The sequence below is a fragment of the Caloenas nicobarica genome, chromosome 2 (genome assembly GCF_036013445.1).
Source record: "Caloenas nicobarica isolate bCalNic1 chromosome 2, bCalNic1.hap1, whole genome shotgun sequence".
Classification (NCBI taxonomy): Eukaryota; Metazoa; Chordata; class Aves; order Columbiformes; family Columbidae; genus Caloenas; species Caloenas nicobarica.
Genome location: NC_088246.1, coordinates 165,005,052 through 165,028,708, shown reverse-complemented (window position 1 = coordinate 165,028,708; position 23,657 = coordinate 165,005,052). Strand labels below are relative to the sequence as shown.

At 60.7% G+C, this 23,657-nt stretch overlaps 1 protein-coding gene across 1 annotated transcript in view; it reads left to right on the top strand.

The window, feature by feature from the left end:
- Positions 1-23,657, top strand: part of BOP1 (BOP1 ribosomal biogenesis factor) — a 67,131-nt gene that overhangs the window by 10,862 nt on the left and 32,612 nt on the right. Inside the window, exon 3 of the mRNA XM_065629170.1 lies at positions 6,994-7,104. Within this exon, the coding sequence (XP_065485242.1) occupies positions 6,994-7,104 (111 nt within the window). The remainder of the gene's footprint in view (positions 1-6,993; positions 7,105-23,657) is intronic.

Sequence of the window (23,657 nt, the reverse complement as noted above, 5' to 3'; positions counted from 1 at the left end):
CAGAACCATGTCCAGCTCCTCTCTGCGTCTGCACCAGCACCTGTTGCTGAACCTGTGCTCATTTTCCTTCTCTGCGCTGGCTCCAGCTCAGCACTGCACAACCGCGGCAGCAGGACGACGACCGTTTGGGGCCAAAGTGTGTGTGGGGTTTGGTTCTTCTCTCCAGCCTTGTGTCGCTTTTTCTCCTCTCCTCTGCATGAATTTATCCTTGTGTTTGCCGCAGCAGCCTGACACAGAAAAGCAGCTGCCAAATTCTTGTGACCATTTCTGCAGAGCTTTCTTGCCCTTTGTCCCCTGGGACATGTTTCTGGCAGTGATGGAAAGAAGGAAGGAAGGAAACCCCTTTTTGTGCTTGCAGCAGGGGAGATGCTGCTGCCTGGTGCCGGGTGTGCACCGGGAGCGCGGCAGATGGCGGTGAACCTGGCCTGCTGTACTGATTCCGGTGTCACCGGCGTGCGGGGGCTCAGCGGGGAGCCTGGGGACACGCTGCTGCGGGGGACAGGCTGGTTTGCACCCACAGCACTGAGCCCTGGGGACAAAGGCACAGGAAAGCTGAAATCATAGAGTCACAGAGTCAGTTTGGTTGGAAAAGCCCCTCAAGATCAAGTCCAACCATTCCCCCACCCCCAGCACTGCCCCGTGTCCCTGAGAACCTCATGTCCGTCTGTCCAACCCCTCCAGGGATGGTGACTCCAGCACTGCCCTGGGCAGCCTGTTCCAATGCCCCACAGCCCTTTGGGGAAGAAATTGTTCCCCAGATCCAACCTCAACCTCCCCTGCCGCAACTTGAGGCCGTTTCCTCTGCTCCTGGCGCTTGTTCCTGGGGAGCAGAGCCCGACCCCCCTGGCTCCAAGCTCCTTTCAGGCAGGTCAGAGATCAGAAGGTCTCCCCTCAGCTCCTGTTCTCCAGCTGAACCCCCAGCTCCCTCAGCCGCTCCCATCACCCTTGTGCTCCAGCCCCTCACCAGCTCCGTTCCCTTCTCTGACAGGATGAACCACAAACCTCCTGATTTCGCCCGGCATCCCCAACAAGCTGTCTGTGTCCTGAGCTGTGTTAGTTCTTGAGCTTGATATAGGAGTGAGACTCCGTTCCGTGCCAGGCTTCATCTTTTTGTGCTGTTGGCAGTTCTGTCAGCCCCGTGAAATGGAGCAAATTGATGTTTGCCCACAGGGTGAGAAAATCACAGGCTCGTTGCTCACACTGACAGTCTTGGCGTGAGTTACCTCTCCCATCTTCAGGACTTCAGCTCTTGCAGCAGCCGCAGAATCACAGAACCACTTTGGTTGGAAAAGCCCCTCGAGGTCACCGAGTCCAACCATAACCTAAATCTAGCACAACCCCTGTCCCTGAGAACCGCATCTCCGTCTGTCCAACCCCTCCAGGGATGGTGACTCCAGCACTGCCCTGGGCAGCCTGTTCCAATGCCCCACAGCCCTTTGGGGAAGAAATTGCCCCTAATTCATCTCACAGCCGTGGGAAGTTAATAGCAGCCGACTTCTCCCAAGCCCAGCGTGTGACACGGCCTCTGCGATCGGTCCCTTCTCTATCTGACAGCGCTCCGCGGGAGGAGACTTGACCTGGTGGTAGGAGCTGCTTTTCCGCTCTTGTTTGACGGCGCTGATTTGGATCATCTTGTATCTAAGCTCAAGCATGAGGTGTGTTCAGATTTTTGCTTTGCCGCGGGCTGCCGTTGCTGGAGACTTTTTGCAACTGCAAGAGGTTGCCTGAGAACAGAAGCCTCTTCAAACGCAAGAGCTGATAATGAGGCAAACGCGTCTTTTAAGCCCTTAAGCTGCCACCGGGCTCAGCTGGTCCGACAGGCTTCTCGCTGCTGCTCCTTTCCATGCGTAAAACTGAGGATTCAGTCATTTTACCTCACAGGGTGAGCCGGCTTAAGGAAAAAGTGCCTTGTTGTTACCCTGGCTATCAGGCCTGTGTATTTATTCATCTGCATGACTAGAAGCTTTACACAAGGCTGGAGCAGCGCGACAGGCAGCGTTAAGCCCGAGAACCGTCTCGCTTGAGCAAAGGAAGGGTCGCGACGCGTGCGTCGCTAGTTTGCTTTTCCCCTTGACCGTAGCAAGGTCTGCACTCGGCACCGGCGAGCAGGATTCTCTCCCTACTCGTGCGAGGGTCCCGGTGGATGATCCTGATGCCGACTGGCTCGTCTGGTGGAAGATGGTGAGTCCCGGGGAGGAAAAGTGGCCGAGGCACCGGTGTTTCCGTAGCTTTGCCCGTTGTCACAACAGAGCCCTGGGAGCTCTGAGCGGGTTTTGCTCAGGGGAACGGCAGCCAAAGAACCCGCCAGTGTTTCAATCCGGGGCCTCTCGGCTTGGGGAGGATCTAATGGGGCCGTTAACAGGTTCCGACGCTGGTTCTGCTGGAACGGCTAAACCCGTTCTCGAGTCCCGCCTGTGCTGTCGAAACCCACCACCCGCCCCAGGTCTCCCCTTCAGTGACCAAAACTGCCAGAAACGGGGTTCGGCGATGCTGTCTCGGTGCTGCTGGGGGTGCTGGCTCCTGGATCCCTGAGCCGGCACTTTTGGGGGGGTTTTGTGGGGTTTTGCTGTGTGTCCGGCATCACTTGCCGCCCTCTGGTGGAACGAGCCTTTTTGCAGGGGCTGCCTGGGTGGCCAAGCAACACTTGGGCTCTATTCCTGCCACTCGGGCTTTATTCCTGCCGCTCGGGCTTTATTCCTGCCACTCGGGCTTTATTCCTGCCTTGGAACACAGCCCAGCTGGGGAAAACCCTGAGTGCATTGGGGTGAATGTGCTTGGGGGCTGCAGGGTGTGTTTGGGACAAACCTGCGAGAGGAGCGACCGGTGACTGCGCTCCCCGCCGCTCCCGCTGCCTTTTCCTTCTCCTGGAGGCCCTGTCTGCTTCATACAGGCTTGTTTTTCTGCTAAAATGTTTGCTGTTTCCCGGTTGGGTTTCAGTCAAGGATCACAGGGTGCTGGGTGTGTGATTGATGTCCTAGCCGAGCTCTCGCTCATGTTCCTGGCAAAGCTTTCTCGAAGGGTTGGAACCTGCCGTTCCCCAGGCGCTGGAGCGGGGTTTGCTGGGTGGCCATGCCAGCTGAGGTGGATCCCAGTGAATCCTGGCCAAGATCTGGCCGTGCCAGCTGCGGTGGATCCTGGTGAATCCTGGCGAGGTCCGGCTGTGCCAGCCGCAATGGATCCTGGTGAATCCCAGCGAGGTCTGGCTGTGCCAGCCACGGTGGATCCCGGTGAATCCTGGCGAGCTCTGGCCGTGCCAGCTACGGTGGATCCCGGTGAATCCTGGCGAGGTCTGGCCGTGCCAGCTGTGGTGGATCCCGGTGAATCCCAGTGAGGTCTGGCCGTGCCAGCCACGGTGGATCCCGGTGAATCCTGGCGAGCTCTGGCCGTGCCAGCCGCGGCGGATCCTGGTGAATCCTGGCGAGCTCTGGCTGTGCCAGCCACGGTGGATCCCGGTGAATCCTGGCGAGGTCTGGCCATGCCAGCCACGGTGGATCCCGGTGAATCCTGGCGAGCTCTGGCCGTGCCAGCCGCGGTGGATCCCGGTGAATCCCAGCGAGCTCTGGCCGTGCCAGCCACGGTGGATCCCGGTGAATCCTGGCGAGGTCTGGCCGTGCCAGCTGTGGTGGATCCCGGTGGATCCTGGTGAGGTCTGGCCGTGCCAGCCACAGTAGATCCCGGTGAATCCCAGCGAGCTCTGGCCGTGCCAGCCACGGTGGATCCCGGTGAATCCTGGCAAGCTCTGGCCGTGCCAGCCGCGGCGGATCCTGGTGAATCCCAGCGAGCTCTGGTCATGCCAGCCACGGTGGATCCCGGTGAATCCCAGCAAGCTCTGGCTGTGCCAGCCACGGTGGATCCCGGTGAATCCTGGCGAGCTCTGGCCGTGCCAGCCGCGGTGGATCCTGGTGAATCCCGGCGAGCTCTGGCCGTGCCAGCCACGGTGGATCCCGGTGAATCCCAGTGAGGTCTGGCCGTGCCAGCCGTGGCGGATCCCGGTGAATCCCAGCGAGCTCTGGCCATGCCAGCCGCGGTGGATCCCGGTGAATCCTGGGGCGAGAGCGGGAGCAACCGGGTCGGCTCCGGGCACGTCCTTCGTCCTTCGCTCTCGAGGACACCGGCAGCTCGTGGCACTGGTAGCTCAGATTTGCGTTGCAGGATCCTCCTCCAGTCTCATCATGGTGGCGGAGAGAGGGGGGAAACGAGGGAAAGATGGAAACTCAAGTCCAAAGCCATCGTAGCGCCAAAAGCCTGGAAAAAAACTTACCTCCGATCTCCCTTTTTAAAAATTTTTTAATAAAGCCTTTTGTTTTTGCAGTAATCTCATCCTCTTGCTGGGCCGGTGTTTTCCAGGCGCTGTCTCCCAGCCCTCTCCCCGCGCCGGGGGAGCTGCGCTGGGCTGCCCGTGCAGCAGAAGGTGATCACACACTGCGCGGATTTTACTGCTCCCGCGAGGGACGTTTTCTGGGGCTGTTTTTCCGATTATTTCACCGAATCCTCCCGTAAACCCGATCTAGGCAGGGTCCCCGTTCTCCCCCTGCCCCCGCACTGCGCGGGGGGAGAGGGCGAATCTCTTTTCCAGGGAAGGATCGGTCGCTTATTCGGCACCCACACAGCAGGTCAGCGAGTGGGCGCAGTCTGGTGCTGTCTGCTCGCCCGTGTCTGAGCAGGGACCGGGTCCCGGGCGAGCCGTGGCCCGCGGGTTGTCCCCCTGCCGGGAGCAGAGCGGGTGGCCGCGGGCCCTGCCGCGGGCCAGGTTGTGTTGCGGTGCGGGAGGCGTCCTGCCCGCTGCGGGGCTGCAATGGGAAAAACGGGGGGAATCCAAGGAGCAGAGGCTGCGCTGAGCTCCCCGTGAGCGAGGCTGCTCCCGCCGGGTCACCTCGGTGGGACGCATCCGGCGGGGTGTGTGGTGCAGTCTGTCCGTCACGGTGACGTTGGCACCTCAGGGGCTGTGCCGGCAGCCTGTTCCTGCCCTGTTCCCTCCCCAGGTCTCTTCTGGAGACATTTGGGGTTCAGAGCGGCTCCGAACGTGCCCATGGCTTTGGAACCCACCAGCAAGTTCCGATTTTGCAGGTGGGGTGGTTGTGTGCGTTCCCCTGTCTCAACTGCTTCGTCCGGCAGCTCTGGAGACCTGAGCGCAAACGTGCTGGAGCCCAGCAGTAGGCGGGAGCTTTGCTGGGAAGAGCCGGTCCTTGTCACAGCGTCGTGGTTGGCACCAGGAGCCCGCGGGCACTTGGCCTGGAGATGGAGAGAACGGTGCTGCTGAGGGGAGCGGGCTCTGGGATCTACCGGGGATCTGCTGCCCTTCGGAGAGACCGACTGGGCTGGAGGAAAGGGCTGCCTTGTGAAGTTCAAGGGTGAGGAAAGCCAAGTGTTGGGACAGAATAACCCTGAGCAGCGCGGCAAGCGGGGGCTGAAGGGCCAGGGAGCAGCGCTGGAGGAAGGACCTGGGGGTCCCGGGGTGGACAGAGAGTCAGCAGGAGCCTGGACCAGGAACAGCGCGGGCTGTACGGGCTGGAGCACGGATGGCAGGGCCAGGAACGGGGGCTCGTTCATCTCTGGGGCGCTGAGACCTGTCTGGGCTCGGGGTCCAGCCTGGGGCTCCCCAGTACAGCACGGTGACTGAGTCCAGCGGAGATGGTGGGGCTGGAGCACGGGCACAGGGGAGGGGCTGTGAGCTGGTTCTTCACCAGGAGAAGGGACACGGGGGATCCCGTTGGTGTCCACAGTGTCAGGAGGGAGCGCGGAGGTGAAACTGGGCTCTTGTGACACCTGGGGACACGGTGGCAGAGGGTCCGTGAGCTGGGTCTTCACCAGGAGAAGGGACACAGGGGATCCCGTTGGTGTGCACAGCATCAGGAGGGAGCGTGTAGATAGAGCCGGGCTCTCGTGACACCTGGGGACAGGGTGGCAGAGGGTCCGTGAGCTGGTTCTTCACCAGGAGAAGGGACACGGGATCCCGTTGGTGTCTGCAGTGTCAGGAGGGAGCGTGTAGATAGAGCCGGGCTCTCGTGACACCTGGGGACAAGGTGGCAGAGGGTCCGTGAGCTGGTTCTTCACCAGGAGAAGTGACACAGGGGATCCTGTCGGTGTCCGCAGTGTCAGGAGGGAGCGCGGAGGTGAAACTGGGCTCTTGTGACACCTGGAGACAGGGTGGCGGCGGGGACAAGGTGCAGCAAGAACTCTGGTTGAACGTCAGGCGTGTTCCTGCCCACGGGAGCCGTGCAGCCCTGGGGGACCAGGACCCAGAGAGCTGGTGAGACCTCCATGCTTGGAAACACCCGAACCCTGAGCACCCCGATGCAGCGTGGAAGGTTTGCTTTGGGCAGGAGGTTGGGGCAGGGGCCTCCAGAGCTCCTTTCCAGCCCACATTTTCCATTCCCGCTGTCTGAGTTTGGTGCGTGATGCTCCTCTTGCCTCCTGAGCCCGTGGCCACGCTGGCACCTCATCCACAGCGTCTCGTGTCCCAACGGGCGCTGGGAAATCCCGTCCCCGTCCTGCGGGTCCTTGCACGCTGGGTTTGTGTGTGCGCCGGCTCTCGGCAGCGTGGAGCTCCAGGGGAAAAGAGGGACAGAGAGGCTGGAAGTAACTCCGGAGGATGGTTTGGACAGGGCAGCTGCAGAGGGAGAATTATTTTAAACCCAAGGAGGAAGAATTAAATTCTTGTGCGAGCTGAGCAGCTGCCAGAGCTGCTCAGGCGACTTGTCCTCAGGGGAGAGGTGATTGACTTTCTCTCTCTGCTGTCCCAGGTGACCGTAAGCGCTCGCTGCTTAATGAGCCCTTTCCTTCCTTCCTTCCTTCTGCAGTTTGGTGTCCCGGGGGGTCGGAGCGCGAGTGGTTGTGCTGCACGGGCTGGGGGACCGTGGGCCTGGCAGCAGAGCAGATGGTGGTGGCAGCTTCACATTTCATCACCCAGCCAAGGTCCCTGGTTCAGTGAACGCAAAAATGCAAAGATTCACGTGATAGGATCTTACTAAGCTGTTTTTTTCTGTCTTTCAGGCCAAAGGGGCTCCCAGGAAGAGCAAAACCTTGGAGGATGATTCGTCATTGAAGGACGATGAGGATCTGCTTGCTCAGAATGAATACGAAGAAGACAGTTCAGATGAAGAGGTAGGACCCAGTGCAACTTTTTTTTTCAATACATGGCTATGAGGTAGAGGTGATGGATTTCCCTCGGTGTTGGCTTCTGTGTGCGCCCAAAGTGTGGGAATACAGTCAAACGTCGTCTCTGGAAGGGAACTGCCCTTTGCTGCCAACATGGAGCTGGGGCAGCACGTCAGGGCTGTCCGGGAGCCTCGGGCGAGGGGACGTCGCTCGAGTGCGTCGCTTGGAGCGAGGGAACGGCACGGCCGCCAAGGAAAGGCCGGTGCGTCGGTCTGGGGGAGCTGTCCGCCCTGGCCAGGAGCCGCACAACAGGCGCCGTCTGTGCCCGTGAGAGCTGGTGTCAAGATAAGGTTTATCCAGGATTTCAGAAGGTGCCTGAGGTGGCTTTGGCCCGCGGGTTCCGTTCGCTGCTCAGGGCTCTGCCCCGCTCGTTTCGTGTGTCGGAAAAGATTGGAAACTGTTTGTGTGGAAGATAGCAGGATCTCAGCAGTAAAACACCCCGAGGGCTCGGTTGTTCCAGACAAACTTCATTGCCTTTCTTAATCGTCTGCTAAATCAATTAATGCGATTGGCTTCTATCAGCTGTTTCGGCAGAGCCCTGGGGTCGGGATGGGGGGATTGCCAAGGGCTGTGGGGGCGTTTGGATCTGGCCCTTGTTGCTGGGGTTTGGGTTCACCTGAAAGGGCACTGGGCAGCCTCAGCGTGACTTGGACAACCGCTCTGAGGAGCCTCCTGGGCGCCGGCGAGGTGCAATATTTCAGTCTGTCTCCTGTTTAACCGCTGAGGAGTACCAGAGCGGAGCAAACCCTGCGTGCGCAGGCAGGTGAGGAGCCTGCGGTGGCTGCTGCGAGCGCGGGGAGCGAGGAGCTCCGGCCGCGGGGCCGGGGGGCCGGCAGCGCAGCCCCCGCTCGGGACAGCGGCTCCTGGCTGCACCCCCGGCTTCGGGAGAGCATCCAAAGGCTCCGGGCTTGTGTCTCCTGGTGCTCCGAGGGCCGCGTCTGTTCCCGCTGCAGTCCCGGCGGGGTGCGGGGGAGCCCGGGGTGCCGGCCCTGGCTCCGACCCGCAGCGCTGGATGTTAGAGGCCCACCTGGGCTAACGCTGAAGCTGCCGCAGTCCCTGCCCCCGGGTCTGGAATACAGATTTAGAGAGAGGGGGAAATATATGACTATAGAAAACATACACTTGTGTAATGTCTCCAGCATAACCCAGGAAAAAAAAAAAAACAAAACACAACCCTTTCATGCAGGAATTCAAGGTCTCTCTCCCCAGCTGGTCCTGCTTCAGGGCCCCGGTGGGGGGAGCGCTGATTCAGAACCTGTTGACATCAGAGCAGCTTCCAGTGGCTTTGTTCCTTGTTCCCCGTTCCCAGTCCCCTGCCCTCCCTCTGTAATTGTATTTATCTCTCTCCCACAAGAGCCCTGATGCTTCTGTTTCCTGCGGCTGGGATGCGCACACTGGGCGCTTTGTGCTGGTCTCCAGGAGCGTCGCCCCGCGCTTGGCCACTGCTTCGCGTCCCGGTGGCCCCGAAGTGCTGGGAGGGCAGGGCAGGAGGAGGGCCAGGAAAACACCTTATTGCTGCAGATAGCTTCTGTATTTTTATTGTTTTCTATTGTCTCTTTGAGACCTAGCTTGCACCGCAGCCTCATCCCAATTAATGTGCAGCCTCGTCCTAATTAAAGCGTTGGGGAGACGCGATGGTTTGGTGCGCTGCTCTTCGGGCGGGCGCTGCGGACAGGACTCCATTCCCGGGGTGACCGGCGGCACCGGCGCAGCTCCCGCAATTTCGGTCAGCCTGGCCGCGCTGGGAACCGCGGCAGCTGGGTTCAGTGCCGGGTGTCACTTCGTTCCCCGCTCCCTTGCCCGGAGGTGGCAGGTCCGCGGGCCGGCTGTGTGTCAGGGGGTGGCCGGGGGCAGGACGGGGTTCTGGGGATGCAGAGCTCGTCACCCATGTCCTTCCAGCTCCCCAGCCGTGCCGCCAGCCTCACGTGGGGTGTTGCTTCACCGCATCGAAGAGAGCCGGCAAACGGTGGGGTTTGGCCGTGGGACTGTGGGCTGGGGGTGGCGGAACACGCGGGTCTGTGGTCCCTGGTGTGAGAGGCACCGTGATTCCTGGGGTGTCCCGGCCCGTGGTGCAGCCTGGGCCTTGCGAGCAGGGTGGGGAGGGCCGTGGGAGCTGGAGCCGGCCTGGCCGTGGCACCCCCTTTCCTGCCGGATTGGGGGTCCCAGCCCTGTCCCCGTGTCCAGGGCTGCCAGGGCCCTGCCGGGCACGGCACAGAGCTCGGGAGCAGCTCGTCCCTGGGCTCTGGGGGGTCACACGAGAAATTTGGGTAGAGATTCAGCCTTGTGCACCTTGACTATACCCATGTCTGTGATAATTATCTCCGAACACCTTGCTATCTTTAGTGGCAGCAGCCCTAAATGTGATCGATGGGCAATAGCCCCCTTGCGCTTGTTCACATGTTGGCGTTGGGCAGCAGCAGCTCCAGCAGTTGGGTACGGCAGTGGGAAGTGTCCCTGTCCCCTTCGGCTCTGGTCACGGCAATGGGTGCTGCTCAGCGCAGACCCCAGCTGGGAGCACCCGGGGTGCAGCTCGGGGTGCTCCCCAACTCCCCTTTGCCCAGTTTCATCTGCTACCTGGGCACTTTCATCTGCAGCCTGCCCCGGGGCTCCGCTCCCAGCGGGATTGCTCCCTAAAACAGCGGCAGTTTGGGAAAACCTCTGGTGGCACCGGTACCCCAGGTTGTGCCGCTGCTGCGCCGCTGTCGCTCCCGCGGCTGGCGCTGAGCCCGCGCGCTCTCCCCGCCGCCCGTGCGTGGGCTTCGGAGCTCTTTAATAAAGAATAATAGCTCAGCCCTGCTCTGCCCCTGTGTTTAGCACAGACTGAATTTCTTCTCGCTGTGCTCCTGCTCACTTGGCAGCTGCCGGCGCTCGGCCTGGCCGGGCGCCCGGGCCGGTCTCTGCCGTGTGCTCTGAGCAGAGACACAACAAAATAAATCGGTTTCCTGGCCGGGGTGGGTAGAGGAGCCCGTGTCGCACGCAGGGCCCCGTCCCGGTGCCCGGTGAGCCATGTCCCCGTGCCGGGCAGCACCGGAGCCCCAGCGTGTGGCCGCTGTGCCGGTGCTGCCGGGGTCCCCGCGCCAGCCCCCCCGGCCATCCCTCCGGCGCTCGCCGAGCGTCCCTTCCTCTTCAGCGCTCGGAGATGAATGGCCGTGAGCTGCAGAGGCTGTCAGGGCCTCGCTGGGAGGAAGCAGTTTGGGGCTTTTGTTTGGTTCTGTTTCCTCCCGCAATGACTATTCCATATGTCAGTGGATAATGAATGAAGGCGCGTTGAGTGCTCCTCGGTGAGCCGGCGGCTGTTCCAAGCCCACTTCCCTCCTCCGCAGCGCAGCTGACCCGGACGGGGGGGCTCAGCGCTGGCCGGGCCAAGGGAGCTCTTCTTTCAGTAGCTGATTAGCCAAGAGAGAGGGGAAAAAAAACCCTCCTGCAGAATGTGCTGCTGGCAGACAGCTCCTTCAACTCATCGCTCGTGTGTGTGTGTGTGCGCGGCTCTGCCGGCGCTTCCCGACCTGCCTGGCCCCAGCAGCTGCTCCAGGCTTCCCCCTCGCCGGCTGCGTTAACCGCTCACCAAACCTCCCCCGCGAGCGTGTCTGGCCGGGCAGCCGCGCGTGCTCGGCCCCGTCTGAGGGCTGCGGAGGTGCGAAAGGGCTGCGAGGAGCCGGGGCCATGAGGAGCTGGGGCTTTGGGCCATGAGGAGCTGGGGCTTTGAGCCATGAGGAGCTGGGGCTTTCAGCCATGAGGAGCTGGGGCTTTGGGCTTGGAGGAGCTGGGGCTTTGGGGTGTGAAGGAGCCGGGGTTTTGGGCTCGGAGAAGCCGGGGCTTTGGGGTGTGAAGGAGCCGGGGCTTTGGGCTCGGAGGAGCCAGAGCTTTGGGCCTGGGGAGCCGGGGCTTTGGGCCATGAGGAGCTGGGGCTTTGGGCTTGGAGGAGCTGGGGCTTTGGGGTGTGAAGGAGCCGGGGCTTTGGGCCATGGGGAGCTGGGGCTTTGGGCCATGAGGAGCCAGGGCTCTGGGCCATGAGGAGCCAGGGCTCTGGGCTTGGAGGAGCTGGGGCTTTGGGGTGTGAAGGAGCCAGGGCTTTGGGCTCGGAGAAGCCGGGGCTTTGGGCTCGGAGGAGCCGGGGCTTTGGGCTCGGAGGAGCCGGAGCTTTGGGCCATGAGGAGCTGGGGCTTTGGGCCATGAGGAGCTGGGGCTTTGGGCCATGAGGAGCTGGGGCTTTGGGCTTGGAGGAGCTGGGGCTTTGGGGTGTGAAGGAGCCAGGGCTTTGGGCTCGGAGAAGCCGGGGCTTTGGGCCATGAGGAGCCGGGGCTTTGGGCTCTGAGGAGCCGGAGCTTTGGGCCATGAGCTGGGGCTTTGGGCCATGAGGAGCCGGAGCTTTGGGCCATGAGGAGCTGGGGCTTCGGGCTCGGAGGAGCCAGGGCTTTGGGCCATGAGGAGCCAGGCCTTTGGGCTCCAAGGAGCTGAGTCTTTGGGCCATGAGAAGCCAGGCCTTTAGGACATGAGAAGCCAGGGCTTTGGGGTGTGAAGGAGCCGGGGCTTTGGGCCATAAGAAGCCAGGGCTTTAGGACATAAGGAGCCGGAGCTTTAGGACATGAGAAGCCAGGGCTTTGGGCCATGAGGAGCCGGGGCTTCGGGCCATGAGGAGCTGTGGCTTTAGGACATGAGAAGCTGGGGCTTTGGGCTCTGAGGAGCCAGGGCTTTGGGCTGCAAGGAGACTGGGATTCCGGCTGCAAGAAGCCAGGGCTTCGGGCCACAAGGAGCCGAGGCTTTGGGGTGCAAGGAACCAGGGCTTTGGGCTCTGAGGAGCTGGAGCTTCAGGCTATGAGGAGCCTGGGCTTCGGGGTGCAAGGAGCTGGGGCTTTGGGCCACAAGAAGCTGGGACTTTAGGCCATGAAGAGCTGGGGCTTTGCAGGGCTTCAGGATGTGAGGAGCTGGAGCTTTGGGGTGCAAGGAGCCAAGGCTTTGGGCCATGAGGAGCTGGGGCTTCAGGCTGCAAGGAGCCAGGGCTTTGGGCTGTGAGGAGCCCAAATTTTGGGCCATGAGGAGGCTGGGCTTTAGGGTGCAAGGAGCCAGGGCTTTGGGCCATGAAGAGCTGGACTTTTGGGCTGTGAGGAGCTGGGGATTCGGGCTGTGAGGAGCTGGGGGTTCAGGCCATAAGGAGCTGGGGATTCAGGCCATAAGGAGCTGGGGATTTGGGCTGTGAGGAGCTGAGGATTCAGGCCATAAGGAGCTGGGGATTCGGGCTGTGAGGAGCTGGGGATTTGGGCTGTGAGGAGCTGGGGATTCGGGCTGTGAGGAGCTGAGGATTCAGGCCATAAGGAGCTGGGGATTCGGGCTGTGAGGAGCTGGGGATTCGGGCTGTGAGGAGCTGGGGATTCGGGCTGCCAGCAGGAAGGGCGGCAGCACTGCTGGGGTGGAACCGGGCGCATCAGAGCTGGGAGAAGAGCAACCCAAGGGCTGCTTTGTGAGCAGCCCCGGGCCTTGGCCTCTCCGTGGTGACGGGGGGAGGTCGGGGCTCCTTCGCCCTGTGCTCTGCCCTCGCAGCGCTGCAGGAGCCCCAGCCGGGTGTCCCCTGGCTATGCCAGCACCATAACCCCCGCTGAGCCCCGAGCCCGGGAGCCCCTTTCCAGCTTCCCCAGGGAAAATGCGAGGGAGCAGGTGCCCAAACCATCAAATCGTTTTGGTTGGAAATGACCCTCAATATCATCAGGTCCAACCGTTCCCCCACCCCTGGCACTGCCCCCTGTCCCTGAGAACCTCATGTCCGTCTGTCCAACCCCTCCAGGGATGGTGACTCCAGCACCGCCCTGGGCAGCCTGTTCCAATGCCCCACAGCCCTTCTCAGCCAGCAAGTGTTTCTGTTGCCGAATTCAAGATTTTTTTCTTTTCCTGCCCTTTTCTGTTGAGGGAGAAGTACACCCTTGTGTTGCTGTGTCCTTTCCAAAACGCGCCCGTTGCTTCTCGGGCAACACCGATGCTCTGCGGCGATTTTATACACTGAGAAGGCAGCAGGGCAGGGAGCCTCAGCCTGCAAATCCAGGGGACGAGATCACCCTCACCCGTGTTTCCCCGTGCGAAAAGCCGTGGCTGCAGGGGTAACGCGGCCCCTTCGTGCCTTCCTGGGCTCCCAAAGAACAGTCGCTCGCGGAAAGTTCTTGCGAAGTACCCGCTGCGAGTGTCTGCTGCTGCGCTCGGCGTGGGGAGGGAGCTGGAAACAGGACACAAGAAGGACCGAAAGCTCCATTCCAGCCCGTCGGTGAGGTCCTCCAGCTGCAGCGCCATGCCCCATTGCCGTTGTTCCGTTCCGAGAAGAGGCAGGGAGAGAAAAAGGAGTTGCAGAGATGGATAGCGGGGATAATTGGTGGCCTGGGGGGAATCTGCAGATGAAGAGATGTGAAAAGACAAGATTTGTGTAGTTTGGAGGCGAAGCAAAGTCTGAGAGGACACAATAACAGGATGCAGAAGGTAGCGCGGGGGGATATTTGACAAGATGAAAAGGCATCGGGTTTAAAACTGAAATGGCAGGAGAGGGACGCGCACACCATGCAGGGGGATTATCTTACATGGCCGTGAGATGCCGGCAGTGCCAAAGGCTTTGCAGACACTGAGGTTTGCAGATACTAATGTGAATAACAAGAACATCTGGAGCTACAGCGTTTTAAAATAAAATTGGCGTTCTCAGGACCTCGTGGATCAAAGCGTGGCCCCTCAGCCGGCCCTGGCCGAGGTCCCCGGCTCGCCGGTGGCAGCTGGTGCTGCAGCACGGTGGGGGTGATGGGACAGGACCCGCAAAAGGCAAAAGACAGGAGTGGTGGGATAAAAACAGCCCAAGGCAAAGGATGGGGGTGATGGGACGGGACCCACAAACCCGCAAAAGGCAAAGGACGGGGGTGATGGGACAGGACCTGCAAAAGGCAAAGGACGGGAGTGGTGGGATGAAAACAGCCAAAGGCAAAGGACGGGGGTGATGGGACAGGAGCCGCAAAAGGCAAAGGACGAGGGTGGTGGGACAGGACCTACAAAAGGCAGAAGATGGGGGTGATAGGACAGCATCTGCAAAAGGCAAAGGACGAGGGTGGTGGGATAAAAACAGCCAAAGGCGAAGAATGGGGGTGAGGGGACAGGACCCGCAAAAGTCAAAGGATGGGGGTGATGGGACAGGACCTGCAAAAGGCAAAAGGTGGGGGTGATGGGACAGAACCTGCAAAAGGCAAAGGACAAAGGACGGGGGTGGTGGGACGGAACCCGCAAAAGGCAAAGGACGGGGGTGGTGGGACGGGACCAGCCAAAGGCAAAGGACGGGGTGTCCAGGAGCCATTTCACCCCAGCTGGGAGGAAGGACGGAGGGAGGTCGGTCTCTGCAGTGCTGTTGGCAGCGATCTTCTCTCCAGCCAGAGCCGACCAGGCTTTGGTCAAGAGCCACTGCCTTTCCTGCCAAGTTGCACTGGGTTTCTGATAAAAGGCTCCATACGGGTGGGTGTGGAGACCTCGGCTGCTGCGCTTTCTGCTCTGAGCGCCAGCTGGACCGACGGAGCAGTGCGAGCTTTGCTCCGTGCCCACCCACCATCGTTCAGTGCGAGCTTTGCTCCGTGCCCACCCACCATCGTTCAGTGTGAGCTTTGCTCCGTGCCCACCCACTGTCGTTCCCTGCGCCTGGTGAAGAGGTGGGGGGCTCAGGACAGACCCCGTGGCCGCGTTTTGGTGCTGGGTGCCTGTCCCCGAGGCCAGCGGGGCTCACCGCGGACGGGGAACGGCAGCAGCGAGCGGCTCGGGCACTCGCTTTTCTAGCATTTCCAGCCAGAACGGAAAGTTTGCGTGTGATGGAGAGGGGGGAATTGGGGCTGGAGCAAACCCCTTCCCCACGGTGCTGCCGGCGATGGCTCAGCCCTCGCCGCGCTGGCACGGCCAGCTCCGGCAGCCGCGGTGGAGCCATCGCCGCGGGCTGGCCCGACCGCGCTGCTCTCGCTCGGGATTAGCAAAACCTGGGGGTCCAGGTGGAGAGCAGAGGGGGGAAAGGCATCAATTAACAGGTGCTGATATCATCGTAAAAAAAAAAAAGGAGCTAAATTACTCTGTCTTTTGGCTGCCCCAAACTTGATATTTAAAGCGTTTGTAAAGCAGCTCAGTTGGGGCAGGAAAGGCTTTTTCCTTCTGGAAGGAATGACATCACCGAATGCACTGAAACGATCAGATCCCTGACCCAGGGAGAGCGAGAAACCCACAACAACTTTCGGCTGATGAGTGGAAACTTTTCTTTCTTTCTCTTTTTTTTTTTTTTTTTTTTTCCATTTACTTTCCCCCTCTGCGCGCTGGGGCTGCTCTGTGCCGCGGCTCAGCTTACGGCACGGCCGTCCCAGCCCCGGCTGCCGTCTCTGCCAGCGGGCTGTGGCATCGCGGCCGCCTGCAGCTGCATGGGGGCCTCGGCCCCCCGCCCCACGCTTCACCCTGTGCCAGCATCGCGCCGGGGCCGCCGCGGTTGCAGCGACTATTTGGCGGTGCTGCCTGCGTCCCGTTGTCCCTCCCGCAGCGCCGCCGTGCGCGGGGCGAATCCACACCGTCCGCACAGCCCGCAGATCCATTGCCAGAGCCCCGATTTTCCCGAGACGTGGGTCACTGAGCGGGGCATGGAAATGCTGATTTGGATTTTGCCTTCAGAGAGTTGTGCTCTCAGAAGGCTTTAAACGTATTTTTAAAAAGCCTGGTGAGCTCCGAAGCAGTAAAACAAACTCGAGAAAAGGGTTAATAATTCAGTGCCAGCCAAAATCCCGGAGGGCAGAGGCTGAGTATTTCCCTGGCGCGGTGGGGCGGATGAGCCCTGCGCCACCTCAGCGGCTCCGGCAGCGGCTCCGGCTCCGGGCAGCGCTGTCCCGGAGGGACTCACCCCACGGGCCCCCAAAGTCGGCGTGACCCCCCCTGCCCGCGGCGCCCCGCTCCAGCGCGGCCTCCCGAGAGCCAGCGAACGGCTCGGCAGCCCCCGGTTCCCGCAGCGCTCCCGGCCCTGCCGAGGGCCGGACCCTCCTCTCCCGGAGCGGCAGCCCGGCCGCCTGGCCCTCGGCCAGAGCCCCGGCCGTGTCCCCAAAGCAGGGACCCCACGGCAGCCCCGGCGCTGGGGTCGCTGCTCGAGCTCCCTCCCGTTGGGCGGAGGGGACGCGTGCAGCCCTGAACCGCTGGCCGCTGTTCCAATGTCCCACTTCATCAGGCTCCGCGCCGGGTACGAGAGAACGTGCGGAGGAAGCCGGAGGCTGCTTGGCCAGGTCAGGGGACCGGGCTGGGCTGGGTTGTTAGGCCAGGGCTGACGCTCCAGCCCAAAGATGATTTTCCTCAAGCCGTAACACACCCAGCAGATATTTGCTGCCCGTTTAAATGGACCGCGCTGACATCTGCTAAAGAGACACACGCTCCTCTGGCCGGGGGGGGCTTTGCAAATGCATTTTCCACTCCCGGTGACAGAGCCCGGTGCTTCTCGCCCCAGCGCCCACGTGTGACCTTCGTCTCCTGCCATCGCGGCCTCGTGGCTCAGCGGGTTCCACCTGCGCCGCCCGCCCCGGGAGAGCCCGCGGTGCCCGTTGGCATCGCCTGCATCCGTCTCACCGGGGTTTTATTTGATTTTGCAGCCCCAACTGTGTTGCTGGCACGAGGGAGCTATTTGGGACGATTCCTGGGTTTGCTGTGTTGACTGCCGATTCCTAAGGCAGCACTCGGAAATTTTGGATTGAAATACCTGTGTCTATGGAAGGCTCTGTGCAAACTGGTATTTCCGTGCCGGGCCGGGGCTGACGGTCGCTCCCCGGGGATTTTCGGGGCGGCCTGTGCCTGTGGGATTCCTCGGAGCTCACGTCAGCCGGGCGTATCTGAGAGCTCAGGGCTGGGGCCAGAGAGGAGGAACTTTGGAGCTGGCAGGAAAGGAGACGTGTCCAGCCAGCCGGGGCTGCTGCGGGGAGGCGCGTGACTCAAGGGGAGACAGCACGAGCACCCCGATTTTCCTGAGACGTGGACGGTGAGCAGGGCACGGAAACACCGCTTTGGACTTCGCCTTTGGAGAGCTGCGCTCTTGGAAGGCTTTTAACATATTTTTTAAAAAGCCTGATGAACTCCAAAGCAGTAAAACAAACTCGACAAAATAGTTAATAATTCAGTGCCAGCCACAAAACCCCCAAACTGAAAACCACGTACTGATGGGCCTTCCTGCCCTGGCTGATGCTGCCCAAGGATACTCTGGGGGCACAATGAGCAAGTGGAAAACTTGGCCTGGTTGATTTTGGCGGAGTCGAGGCTGCGGCCGTGCGGGACACGAGGGTGACGCCGGCAGAGGGGAAGGGACGTGACGTGTCCCAGCTCACCTGGGGACAGTCGGGGGGATTTGTAGCTCCAGCAGACCTGGCTTTGAACTCGCGGCAAAGGGAGCTTTGTGGGGGCCCGGTGAATGAAAACCCTCGTTGAAAGGAAAGCCAGGGAAAGCCAGGTCAGGTCGTAAATTCCTGACCGTCTCCTGGGGCAAAGGCAGGAGAGCTGCGGGTGGCGTGGAGCTGCAGGCCGGGGGCCGGGGCCGGGACCTGCCCTGGCAGCTGGGACGGTGAATTTGGCTGATGGTGTTCATAGAATCATGGAATCATAGGGTGGTTTGGATTGAAGGGAACTTCGCAGCTCGTCCAGTCCAACCTTGGGGACATCGGCACCAGCTCAGGTTGCTCAGAGCCCCGTCCAGCCTGGCCTGGGGTGTCTCCAGGGACGGTTCATCCACCACCTCTCTGGCCAACCTGGGCCAGGCTCTCACCACCCTCAGGGCCAACAATTCTTCCTTTTGTCTGGCTGAATCTCCCCTCTTTTAATTTAAAACTGTTACCGCTTGTCTTATCACAACAGGCCCTGATCAAGTCTGTCCCCATCACCTCCAGGCTGGGGACAAGGCAGCTGCTCTTAGTCCTGGACTTGCAGACCCAAGTCCGGTACCTCCTTGTTCTTGCTCACGGTTCTCTCACTGATATTTTTCCCTCTCTATCCAGTAGCACAACTTGTCCTAAAAAACACCGCTCAACCTCGATTCCTGGAAAAACTCAGGAACAAAATAATCAAGCCCTTTGCAAACCTCTGGAAGATGGAGAGTGGGCTCGTCACTGCCAGCACAGACAAGCCTGTCAAAACACCAAGTTCCTTCTAGAGGAGCGAGGTCCACGCGGGGCCGGGCGGCGGCTGGCGGGGACAGGAGCTGCCGCGGCCTCGCGTCGCTTTTCGTGGCTTCGCGGGAGATTCTGGGTGAAACTTTGGCCTGTGGGTGCCCGGTCAGTGGTGACTCTTCGGTTGGGGTTGGTGGGGACAGGCACGAGGCGTGTTGGCTGCTCCATCACCTGCATCGTGACTTTTATTGGTGGAGTAGAGGGTTTGATTATTAAAGGACACGTTGCTACATGGGAAAGGAGGATGGTGGAGGATGGCAAGTGCCAGCTGCACCCATTCACTGCACCTCCAATCCTGGGGGCAGCTCTGGGCCCCTCATGCCAAGAAAGGCCTTGAGGTGCTGGAGCGAGTTGAGAGAAGGGAACGGGGCTGGTGAGGGGCTGGAGCACAAGGGTGATGGGAGCGGCTGAGGGAGCTGGGGGTTCAGCTGGAGAACAGGAGCTGAGGGGAGACCTTCTGATCTCTGACCTGCCTGAAAGGAGCTTGGAGCCAGGGGGGTCGGGCTCTGCTCCCCAGGAACAAGCGCCAGGAGCAGAGGAAACGGCCTCAAGTTGCGGCAGGGGAGGTTGAGGTTGGATCTGGGGAACAATTTCTTCCCCAAAGGGCTGTGGGGCATTGGAACAGGCTGCCCAGGGCAGTGCTGGAGTCACCATCCCTGGAGGGGTTGGACAGACGGACAGGAGGTTCTCAGGACATGGGGCAGTGCCAGGGCTGGGGGAACGGTTGGACTGGATGATCTTCAGGGGCTTTTCCAACGGGAATGATTTAACGAATCTGTGATCTCCAGGGGTCCCTTCCACCCTGAACAACCTGAACGTGCCCAGCGACCCTGCGATCAGGCCAGTCCCCCATGCTCAAGGTGGTTTGGAGTGTAGCAGACGTGTCACCTCGGCTGGAGCACACGTGTGTGTTCACGTGTGTGTTCACATGTCCGTGAACGGACAAACCCCGCGCTGCTGCCGCCTCTGCTCTCTGCTCCCATCGCTGCCGCGTTGCTGTTCCTTTCATCCCCACACGCCGCATTTGGGGTTGTTTCTCTCAGGTGGGGATAAGATCTTGGGGCGGTTGGGCTGGGTGGTGAGTGACGGTGGGTTGGGGGCTGCCTTCCCCCAGAGGGGCCGTTTTCTGGCCATGCCCATTTAATGGGGCAAATTCAGGCGTTTCTGGTTCTGCTGTGAGAGTGCTGCTGGGCTTCCAGGAGCACAGCCGGGGATTTGGGGAGCCCACAGGCACCCCTGGATGTCCCTCTGCCATCCCCAGGAGAGGTGGGGACCAAGGATTCTTAAAAGGACCTTTTGTCCTGCGGTCGGGCTGGGCATTGGGGACACGGGGGTCAGCCGGCGTGGCTGTTGTAACCCAGGCCTGGGGACACGCACGGCGTGACAGGGCTGAGCGTCCCTGGGGACGGGCACGGGAGGCGAGAGCTGGCTCCATGCGCAGGCGTCAGCATCGCTTTGCAGAGCCAGCACCTGTCTCCAGAGTAAAATCCGGGGCTCTGCAGCACTTGGGGACGGTTCTTTCCCGGTCAGAAACACGGATCCCGTCCAGGGGGGCAAAGGGCCAGACCTTTGAGCAGTCCCCGAGCGGACCCGTCCCCTGCAGTAGCCCGGCTGGATCGGAAGCTCCTGTGCCTGCGCTCGCCTCCGGCCCCGGGCTGTAACTCTAGAGCGTGCGGAGCCACTGCCGAGCGGCCGTTTGTCTGTCCGGGATCCACGCCTGGCTTTGCTCTGCTGCCAAACGCCGTTAATGGCTTCTGCCGGCTACCGAACCGACAGCTGCCAGAGGCCTTGGCCGGGGCCCCCGCTCCCGGAGCGGCCCCCGCGCACCCCCAGCTGCAGCGCTCGCTCGCAGCTGCGCTCTGGCTCTCTCCTGCTCCTACGCTCCCGAGCGAGACGTCTTTGTTTAGGAAAGCGCCTCTCCCGACGGCCGCCGGCTCTTGAGATTCACTCACGGCCTCTGCCCTTCGCCCGGGCTGGGGGGCCTGGCTCCCACACCCCATCTCCCGGCTCTCGGGGAGCAAACTGACCCCAAACTCCCTTTTCTGTCACCTGCCCCCACACGAGTTCATCCCGTCTCTTTCCTCTCCCAGCGTCAGGTTTTCCTTGCACGTCGGGTTTTCCCATGGGGCGTTTCTCAGGCGTGGGAGCCGTGGGTGACAACCAGACACGGTGTTTCGTGGGGACGCGAGCGCGGCTGCTGCAGGTCCTGCCCCTCGGGGCTGCCACGGGGTCCGGCCTCCCCAGAGAGGGCTTGGGGAGACGTGCCGAGAGCTGCCTTGGGACGATCGGTTCTGCGAGGGACCTGGGAGTCATTGAAACCTCCCTTGCTTAATGACCGAGGCTTGCGGACGGCAGCCCCAGAGGAATCCTGCGTGCTGCTGGCCTTCCAGCACCTTGGGGAGCGGGATCACAGCCCCCGCCTTGAGCTTCCTGCCTCCCCGAGGTTAGAATCCCAGAATTAATAGAACCATAGAACCATTTTGGTTGGAAAAGCCCCTCAAGATTGAGTCCAAGCATTATCCCAAACCCTAGCATTACCCCCTGTGCCTGAGAACCTCACGTCCGTCTGTCCAACCCCTCCAGGATGGTGACTCCAGCGCTGCCCTGGGCAGCCTGTTCCAATGCCCCACAGCCCTTTGGGGAAGAAATTGTTCCCCAGATCCAACCTCAACCTCCTCTGGCGCAACTTGAGGCCGTTTCCTCTGGTCCTGGCGCTTGTTCCTGGGGAGCAGAGCCCGACCCCGCCTGGCTCCCAGCTCCTTTCAGGCAGGTCAGAGATCAGAAGGTCTCCCCTCAGCTCCTGTTCTCCAGCTGAACCCCCAGCTCCCTCAGCCGCTCCCGTCACCCTTGTGCTCCAGCCCCTCACCAGCTCCGTTCCCTGCTCTCAACTCGCTCCAGCACCTCAAGGCCTTTCTTGGCGTGAGGGGCCCAGAGCTGCCCCCAGGATTCGCGGTTTGGCCTCCCCAGAGCCCAGCACAGGGACAGTCCCTCGGTTCTCCCAAGCTTGGGCTTTGCCCTCAAAGAGGGAGACCCTGCGCAGTGCCCCCCCTGCCATGAGGGGGGACATCGGCACCAGCTCAGGTTGCTCAGAGCCCCGTCCAGCCTGGCCTGGGATGTCTCCAGGGATGGTTCAGCCACCACCTCTCTGGCCAACCTGGGCCAGGCTCTCACCACCCTCAGCGTGACAAATTTCTTCTTTATATCCAGCCTGAATCTCCCTCCTTCAGTTTAAAACCATCACCCCTTGTCTTATCGCAACAGGCCCTGCTCAAAAGTCTGTCCCCATCTTTCTTATTGACCCTTTTAAGTCTGGAAAGGCCACACTAAGGTCTCCCCGGAGCTTCTCCTCCCCAGGCTGAACCCCCAGCTGTCTCAGCCTTTCTCCCCAGAGCTGTTCAGCCCTCGGCCCATTCCCGTGTCCCTCCTCTGTCCCGCTCCCACAGCTCCGTGTCTGGCTGGTGCTGGGAGCCCAGAGCTGGACGCAGAGCTCAGGGCTCAGGACACGGGGGCACAGGGACAGGATCCCCCCCACCTGCAGCCCAGGACACAGGTGGGTTCTTTGCTGTGAGTTCACATGGCTGGGTCATGTTGAGCTTCTCATCACCCCACACCTCAAGTCCTCCTCATGGATGCTCTCAACATGTTCTCTGCCCAGCTCGGGGTTGTCCCAACCCATGTGCAGGATGTTGCACTTGGCCTGTTGAACCTCCTGAAGTTCTCATTGAGCTGGGGAGGCTCCTGACAGCCCAGCCCTGTGCTTCACAGAGTCCCAGGATGTCAGGGGTTGGAAGGGACCTCAGAAGCTCATCCAGTGCAACCCCCCGCCGGAGCAGGAACACCCAGCTGAGGTTACACAGAAGGTGTCCAGGCGGGTTGGAATGTCTGCAGAGAAGGAGACTCCACAACCTCCCTGGGCAGCCTGGGCCAGGCTCTGGCACCCTCACCGGGAACAAGTTTCTTCTCATATTCAAGTGGAACCTCCTGTGTTCCAGTTTGCACCCATTGCCCCTTGTCCTGTCACTGGTTGTCACCCAGAAGAGCCTGGCTCCATCCTCCTGACACTGCCCCTTTCCATATTGATCCCCATGAATGAGTCAGCCCTCAGTCTCCTCTTCCCCAGCTCAGAGCCCCAGCTCCTCAGCCTTTCCTCACACGGGAGATGCTCCACTCCCTCCAGCATCTTGGTGGCTGCGCTGGACTCTCTCCAGCAGTTCCCTGTCCTGCTGGAGCTGAGGGGCCCAGAACTGGACACAATATTCCAGATGAGGTCTCCCCAGGGCAGAGCAGAGGGGCAGGAGAACCTCTCTGACCTACTGACCACCCCCTTCTAATCCCCCCAGGTCCCATTGCCCTTCCTGGCCACAGGGGCCAGTGCTGGCCCATGGTCACCCTGCTGTCCCCAGGACCCCCAGCTCCCTTTCCCCTTCACTGCTCCAACAGCTCGTTCCCAACCTACACTGGACCCTGGGGTTGTTCCTGCCAATTGTATCATGGTGATCGGTTGCTTGTATCACGGTGATTGGTCATTTGTATTGTGGTGATTGGTTGGTTGTGTCATGGTGACCGGTCGTTTGTGTCATGGTGTTTGGTTGGTTGTGCCGTGGTGATTGGTCTAGTTGTGTCATGGTGATCGGTTGGTTGTATCACAGTGATTGGTCACTTTTGTCATGGTGATCTGTCAGTTGTGTCACAGTGATCAGTCACTTGTATCATGATGATCAGTTGGTTGTATCCTGTTGATTGGTCGGTTGTATCATGGCGATCGGTCAGTGGTATCACGGTGACCAGTCAGTTGTGTTTTAGTGATCGGTTGGCTGTATCACAGTGACTGATCAGATGTATCACAGTGATTGGTCAGTTGTATCACAGTGATCAGTCGGTTACATCACAGTGACTGGTCACTTGTTATCACAGTGATCAGTCAGTTGTAGTCGGTTGTATCACGGTGATCAGTCGGTTGTACCACAGTGATCGGTCGGTTGTATCCTGGTGATTGGTGGGTTCTGTCATGGTGACCGGTCAGTTGTATCATGGTGATGGGTCAGTTGTATCATGGTGATCAGTTGGTTGTATCGCAGTGATCGGTTGGTTGTATCCTGGTGATGGGTCAGTTGTATCACAGCGATCCATCAGTTGTATCCTGGTGATTGGTGGGTTCTGTTGTGGTGACCGGTCAGTTGTATCACAGCGATCCATCGGTTGTATCCTGGTGATTGGTGGGTTCTGTTGTGGTGACCGGTCAGTTGTATCACGGTGATCAGTTGGTTGTATCACAGCGATCCATCAGTTGTATCCTGGTGATTGGTGGGTTCTGTCATGGTGACTGGTCAG